This window comes from Hippoglossus stenolepis, chromosome 20 (assembly GCF_022539355.2).
Source record: "Hippoglossus stenolepis isolate QCI-W04-F060 chromosome 20, HSTE1.2, whole genome shotgun sequence".
NCBI lineage: Eukaryota > Metazoa > Chordata > Actinopteri > Pleuronectiformes > Pleuronectidae > Hippoglossus > Hippoglossus stenolepis.
Genome location: NC_061502.1, coordinates 21,195,034 through 21,202,578, shown reverse-complemented (window position 1 = coordinate 21,202,578; position 7,545 = coordinate 21,195,034). Strand labels below are relative to the sequence as shown.

The 7,545-nt window shown below is 42.0% G+C and overlaps 1 protein-coding gene across 1 annotated transcript; it reads left to right on the top strand.

The window, feature by feature from the left end:
• Positions 1-1,690: 1,690 nt before the first annotated feature.
• On the top strand, positions 1,691-5,164 carry ccr6a (chemokine (C-C motif) receptor 6a). Its single transcript, XM_035151088.2, has 2 exons — positions 1,691-1,770; positions 3,849-5,164. Exon 2 carries the CDS (start codon positions 3,864-3,866, stop codon positions 5,001-5,003), a length of 1,140 nt encoding a protein of 379 aa, XP_035006979.2. The 5' UTR covers positions 1,691-1,770; positions 3,849-3,863; the 3' UTR covers positions 5,004-5,164.
• Positions 5,165-7,545: the final 2,381 nt, after the last annotated feature.

Genomic DNA, 7,545 nt, shown 5'->3' with positions numbered 1-7,545 from the left:
TTTTGGGGTGGTATCTATTCATGATATTGTACAAAAATTAAACATAAACCGTTGTTTCTGAAATATTAGAACAAAATGGTGCACTATATTTTTCTAGTGCACCAAAGCCACGCACTGCTAACTTATAACAAGCAGGCTCTGTTCGACATTAAACACCAGACCTCCCTGGTTTTAAACCTCCGGAACTCCCAGCACCACCCTCAGGTGAAGAAGGCAACCCGAGCAGACCCCTGCAGAGGCGGAGTTAAGGCACTCCATGCCAGGCTAAAAGCTTGTGCCAGCTGACCACCGCTACCCAGGAAATTCAGCATGTCACCAAAGATCCTCAGCAACTTCTACAGCTGCATCATTGAGAGCATCATGACCAGCTGCGTTGTTCACACCTCTGGCAGAAGGTACAGCCTGAGGAACAGCTTCTGTCCAACAGCAATCAGACTGGTAAATAGGTCAAATACTCACTGGTCCTGATTCCACACTGGAGAACCTCAACACACAGATCCTTCACTCTGTCATAAACAGTATGACATTAAATGCTTTGAACTTTGATATACAGGGCCGGCCCTGGCAATGTTGGAGCCCTAGGCGAGATTTCATATTGGCGCCCCCACACAAACAAACACACACACATACAGTGCAAATTCCAACCTTCACTCCAGAGGTTACATTCATTAGTTAATAAAACAAGTTAACAAAAAAATATTTTTTAAATAAATGAACTACTGGATACTGGATGTAGGCTATAAAAAACAATACAAATATCTAATAAAAAATATAAAAAGAGTCGGAAATCTGCTGTACTGACAGCTGATAGCTATTCATGTCGACAAAAATAAACATTAATGATGTGCAATTCTCGTGCGAGCAGCCGCCTGGCTGTTCACACAGGAAGCGCATTTCTCCGCGCCGGTTCGGGGGAAAATGACCACCAGCTGAGTTTCACTTGGGGTATAAATATAATGCTAATAACTAATACCTACTTTAAGCTTTAAAAAAGTAATATATGTCTTACAGTTTGACTTACTGTGTGTGTGTGCAGGAGAGGAGGCTCTGCAGCTGATCTTCACGGACAAGATGTTGGACAGAGACTTCACGCTGTTCTCTGAATATGGAATCCAGCATCTGTCCGTGATCAAGATGGCGTTGAAGGTTCCTGGAGGAGTGACGGCCTGACAGAGACGACGTCCTCCCATACCACCACTGTGCTGCTTCACGAAGCTACTTCCTCGAAATATCGAATCTAAAAATGATCAGCTTTGTAACATAGTTTATTCATTTATTGATTCTTGAATTAATTTGTAAATAAATGCATTAATGCATGAGTTTTTCTCAATTTTTTATTAATTAATGAAATGATTTATTACCATTTCCTTGTCACTTGTGCTCCTCCATGGAACTCAGTGTGTCACTTGACAGGATCATTTCATTCCCCCACCCTTAGCTGCATTCAGGTTCTGCATGGAATGAATCCAAGGTGTGTCTCAGACAAAATAGCTTTCAGTTCCTGGAGGGTTAGGGTTAGGCACTTTGAGGTGCTTCTGCCTCTGTTGTGTCCCCGGGGTTAGAGGACGATGGTGTGACGTTACTGCATTGGTTAAAGTATGTATCACGTCATGATAAATCAGCCTCTTGTCTGATATACACACACACACACTTCCCTTTCAGTCAGCAGTTTTCAGTGTGTTCACTGGTGCAGCTTCCTCCATTCTCATCGTCTTCACATGAACGAGCGACAGCAGCCACGTCCAAACTCAAACTACAAACTTGAAAGCCGTGAGTCCTGATTTTATTTTCTAATTTTATTTATTTTCTTAAAATTGTGTTTGTTCTTATTCAACATCTGCTCCAATTCATGTTTCCTGTTCATCTGGACGATGACTGATAATATCTAGAAGATTTAGAGGCTCAATCATAAAATCATTTAAAAAGAGACATAAAGAATAAATAGTGAATGATTATAATTGGGATTATTACTAAACAGTTTATTATTATGTTCTCCACCCGTCAGGAGATGATATCCACCTGTGTTCAACAGGCAGAAGTAGAGAAAGGGATGATGATGCATTTGAGGAGCCGTGTTAGTTCAGGTGTGCCCCCCCCTCGTGAATGATAATAGAACCTGTGGAACCATCAGTACCTGTGTTTGTTTTATAATGAAGAACATAACATGCTGTGATGGAAATCTGGAAATACAAGAGGCTGGAAACACCAAAGTTATCCACGTGTATTTTAATAGGGGCTTTCTGCAGAAAGGATCAACACAGAGAGTCACCAGGATCTCAGAGTGAAGATGCAGGACACTCAAATACAAGGATCTTATATAGGAGAACTAAGGGCTGTCTCTCTGAACCAGTTCAGACTGGTTCTGTAGGCGCAGCTAGAGAGAGGAGTCTAAACACAAACAACTGATTTACATGTGTTTCCTTTGGAGATAAGCAGACATACATTCCGTTCCTTGGAGAGTAGATAAGTGGCAAAAGGGTGTGGCAGTTTTCAGGTCATACACAGTTCAGACCATAAAACAGCTCAGGTCATAAAGTATTTGGACAGTTTGTATATATGTAGATACAGATCATAAAAGTCTTTAGACAAGGCTGCAAAAACTTACTTTTCAACTACAAAATAGTTTTTCAACCACACTTAGTTAATTTTTCTACTACAATGCTTATCTTCCTTTGAATGTAAAGGACAGGTTCTGCCAGAGGTTCTTCAAGTTAAAGAGTTGTTTCTCTCTCAGTCGTCAGAGCTGCTCACCTTCTATGTAAAGAGCCTTGATTATATTGAATTTAAAAGTCAAAAGCAAATCTTAGTCTCTGAAAGGTTCCGCTCACCGTCTGTAATTTAACCCTCAGAGAAGAAGAAGAAACCACAGCTTAACTGGGTCATATATTGTTTTTGCTTCCAAGCTTCCTCCCATTGTTCAGACTCACGCGTCTGTTCAACCACAACTGGAACATGTTTACCAGAAGCACAGGCTCAGAACCTACAACGTGACACTTGTTCCACTTTCACCACATTTACATTTCAGATTTTTACATCTGACTTGAAAAGGTACGAATGTTATTGTCTGATTCATCGATGATTGTGGAAAAAATTAAGCTGAGACGCAAACAAGCTCAGACCTTGTGTTGCTGCCCCAGGGCATCATGGGTAGATCAGAGTAGGGAGGACAGCAACAGATTTGTGTCATCGCAGCAGTGAACATTTCACATTTTTGTTGGATCTGACGTTTGTCAGATTTTCTGCCTCTGAAATTTTCGTATTTTCCTAAAGAACAAACTTAAACGTGTCGTCACTGAATTCAAAATTTTAAATCTTGTCTGAACTGATTTGATGTCTTTCTCTTTTCCTTCGGGGGGTCAGGGTTAGTAACGTAACAACGCTCATCAGTTTAAAAGTGTGCGAAAAACCCAGTGACAATCGGAGGGTCCCCTCATCCTAGTGCTCCAGTGTTATGCTTATGTTAAGCCCCCCCTCCACATCGTAATCTGACCCCCAAAAAAGATTTGATGAATAAATAAATTAATAAGATGTATAGATAGATTGATTAATTAATTAATTAATAGTGATTATTTTATTGGGATTATTTGGGTTTGTATGGTGAAAAACTCTGATTATAGACTTAACAATATCCAGGCGGCTCCTCTGATGTTTTCTAATCAATCACACGTAGAACTCATCTTTATAAAAACCTGTTGAATTCATTTTTATGTGTTGACGGATTAATAGGGTGTCACTGCCTCTCAAACAATGAAGTTAAGAAGATATCAGGGGGTCTCAAGTGTCAATCAAGGGGTCTCTGGGGTATTTCGCACCCAGAGTTTGACGTTCTCTATTCTCTTTGTTCACAGCCGGAGAACAACAACATGGATGACTCTTTGTTCAACCAATCAGATTACGACTACAATTACACCGATATTGACTACGATGTGGTAGAACCTTGTACTTATCAGAACTACCACAGTGTGGAGCTGTTGGTGGGTCAGTACGTTCACTCCATCATCTGCATCCTGGGCTTCGTGGGGAACAGTCTGGTGATCGTTACCTACGCCTTCTACAAGAGGACTAAGTCCATGACAGACGTCTATCTGCTCAACGTCGCCATCGCTGACCTGCTGTTTGTGGTGTCGCTGCCTCTCATTGTCTACAACGAGATGTGGTCATGGTCAATGGGGCCGGTGGCCTGCAAGCTGCTGCGCGGCTCTTACAGTGTGAACCTTTACAGCGGCATGTTGCTGCTCGCCTGCATCAGCACCGACCGTTACATCGCCATCGTCCAGGCCCGCCGCAGCTTCAGACTGCGCACGCTGCCCCACAGCCGCCTCATCTGCGCCATCGTCTGGACCTTTGCTTTTCTTCTGTCCGTCCCAACATTCTACTTTTACAACTGGTACGAGCCGATGCAAACCCGAGAGTCCTTCATGTTTGAGGGACACGAGAGGAATCTGACCACCGGATCTCCGGAGTTTGTCTGTGAGTTCAGGTTCATGAATGAAAGCACGGCCTGGACGACCAAGGCAGCCGTCCCCAGCACCCAGCTGGCCGTGGGCTTCTTCCTGCCACTGCTTATCATGACCGTCTGCTACACCGCCATTATCGTCAAGCTGCTGAGTGTCAGAAATTTCCAGCGGCACAAGGCGGTCCGGGTGGTACTGGCCGTGGTGGTGGTGTTCGTCGCCTGTCACCTACCCTACAATATTGTATTGTTTTACGAAACCACCATCATGTTCCAGCAGCAGATGTGTGAAGCGTCCGATGCCCTGCTGGTTGCCAAGACCGTAACGCAGACCATCGCCTACCTGCACTGCTGCCTGAACCCGGTGCTGTACGCCTTCGTCGGAGTGAAGTTCAGGAACCACTTCAGAAGAATCATCCAGGACCTGTGGTGTCTGGGGAAGAAGTACATCACCCCACGCCGCTTCTCCAGGGTCACGTCTGAGGTCTACGTGTCCACTCGCCGCTCGGTGGACGGATCCAGCGACAATGGCTCGTCTCTCGTCATGTGATGATGATTGTTGTGGACCTGACGTGAGCGGTGGTTTCAGTCCAAGGCAGCAGGTCCAAACTCAAATCCCCATCTTCATTTTAATGAACAAAATGATGTTTTACTTTTTATTTTTGTCTTTTAATTAGGATGTTTTAACTAATAAAAATAAGAATAAAATCAGTCGTTAAAGGGTCACTTTTTTCTTTTGAAGATTTATTTTGATGAGGCAAAGAGTTTATCATAATCACACAGGAAACAAGTTCAGTTTAGATTTTGTAAAATCAGCACATTCACAGATTTTATCACATTAAGAGTTTTATTTACTTTCACATTTCATATGATCACAAGGTTTGAATTCAGATGAAATTAAATCATCATGTTTTAAAATAAAGTTGTCAAAATGAAAATAATCGTGGCGACTCTGACATGTTTTAATACTTTTTATTTTTACATGTAACAAAAGTGAAGGTGTCAGTTGGCCAGGATGATTTCATACAGTGGGAAATCAAACCAGCAACCGTTCACTTCTTCAGATGTTCTGGGACAGGAAGTCCCTCCTAAATAATTATTAACGATGTTTAGTAATTAATTCATCTGTTCTGTGTCAGATGGTTTGTCCCGGGTAAGATGGTTTGTCCCGCGTCAGATGGTTTGTCCCTGATCAGATGGTTTGTCCCTGGTCAGATGGTTTGTTCCTGGTCAGATGGTTTGTTCCGCCTCAGATGGTTTGTCCCTGGTCAGATGGTTTGTCCCTGATCAGATGGTTTGTCCCGGGCCAGACCAGATGGTTTGTCCCGGTCAGATGGTTTGTTCCTGGTCAGATGGTTTGTCCCTGGTCAGATGGTTTGTCCCGGGTCAGATGGTTTGTTCCTGGTCAGATGGTTTGTCCCTGATCAGATGGTTTGTCCCGGGTCAGATGGTTTGTTCCTGGTCAGATGGTTTGTCCCGCGTCAGATGGTTTGTCCCGGTCAGATGGTTTGTTCCTGGTCAGATGGTTTGACCCGGGTCAGATGGTTTGTCCCGGGTCAGATGGTTTGTTCCTGGTCAGATGGTTTGTTCCATGAAAGAAGTTGTGTCCCGGTGCAGTTTTTACACGTAAAATGCGGCGTTCGGGCCGGATTCACGCTGCTTTTTGCGCTGCTATGTTGAGGAACATGCCGTGCTTTGTCTGGTGTCTTGCATGACACTGGATGTTACATGCAGCGTTGCATTAATGACCACGCCCAGGTATTTTCACAACCACTAAAATTCTAATCACCCAATCAGTAAAGAAGAAGGGCTAAACAAACCAAAGACCCCGATCGTCTTCATCATCCATGACTTATAATACATGTTCTATATCTTATTATTATCATACAAGTGGTAACTATAAAACAAACATTTTATATTTCTAGTTTATCAAAGTCCATCATTACAAAAAGAGACAGCAAAGCTCATTTTATAGCATTTTTAACGTTACTTTTGTGTAAATATACGATACAATATACAGTATGGACATAAAAAATAATGCATCATGGGAAATAATCAATTATTTCCCATTGTGCTTCTACACTATCGCTCCTGGCAGCTGGTTAAAGAAAAAAAAGTTTGTGTAAACATCACTCCCCAAAACTCTGCAATCTGATTGGCTGAGGGAAGTTTGATCTTTGATCCCCCCCTCACATATGTGTGTGAGCAGTGACCCAGTCGCTCTTCATCTCTCAGGTAAGACACTTGTGTGTCTTTTTGTCTGTGTGTGCGCATTATTTGTTTGTTTTTGTGTGTGTATTATTTGTGTTTCTGTGTGTGTATTATTTGTTTGTGTGTGTGTATGTGTGTGTGCATTATTTGTGTGTGTGTGTGTGTATTATTTGTTTGTGTGAGTGTCTGTGTGTGTGTGTGTGCATGTATTATTTGTGTGTGTGTGTTTGTGTGTTCCAGTAAACACATAAACATAAAACTGAATTCTATGTAAATATCAATTCATCAGTGATCAGTCCTCAATAAAGTTATAATTTATTAATTACCTCTGTTGAGGTATTTTAAATCTTCAATATAAATCAAATCAAATCAAAATTTTACAAAATGTGAAAATTCTAAATGAACATGTAGAAAATGAAGTGATGACATGTGAGAGTTAATCGATCAATAATCAAACAATTATATTCATATCAGGATAAGAGAAGGTATGTGTGGTGTGGGTAAGTGTGCACGTGTGTTCACATGCACACATCTGAGATTGTGTTGTAACGGGGGGGTTAGGGTTTTATACGCATGCATAATGTCCTGATCAATAATCACCAATAAAACAAATCATATCTCATATAAACGAACAGTTAAAAAATGAAGCAGGATTTGTGGTTATCAGGTAACTTCAGGTTTAATTCAGAGTTTTACGAAGCTCGTTCACTTGTTATCGGGTAAATCACCATGGTAATTTATTAACACTGACCAATCCCTTCTGCTGGTGTGGATTGTTCGAGTCTCTGAGGAGGACCAGGGTCTTCAGAGACCCACAAGATCCTTTGAGCTCCTCTGATGAGTTTCTGAAAGATCTAGATTCTCCTCAGAGGATGAACCTC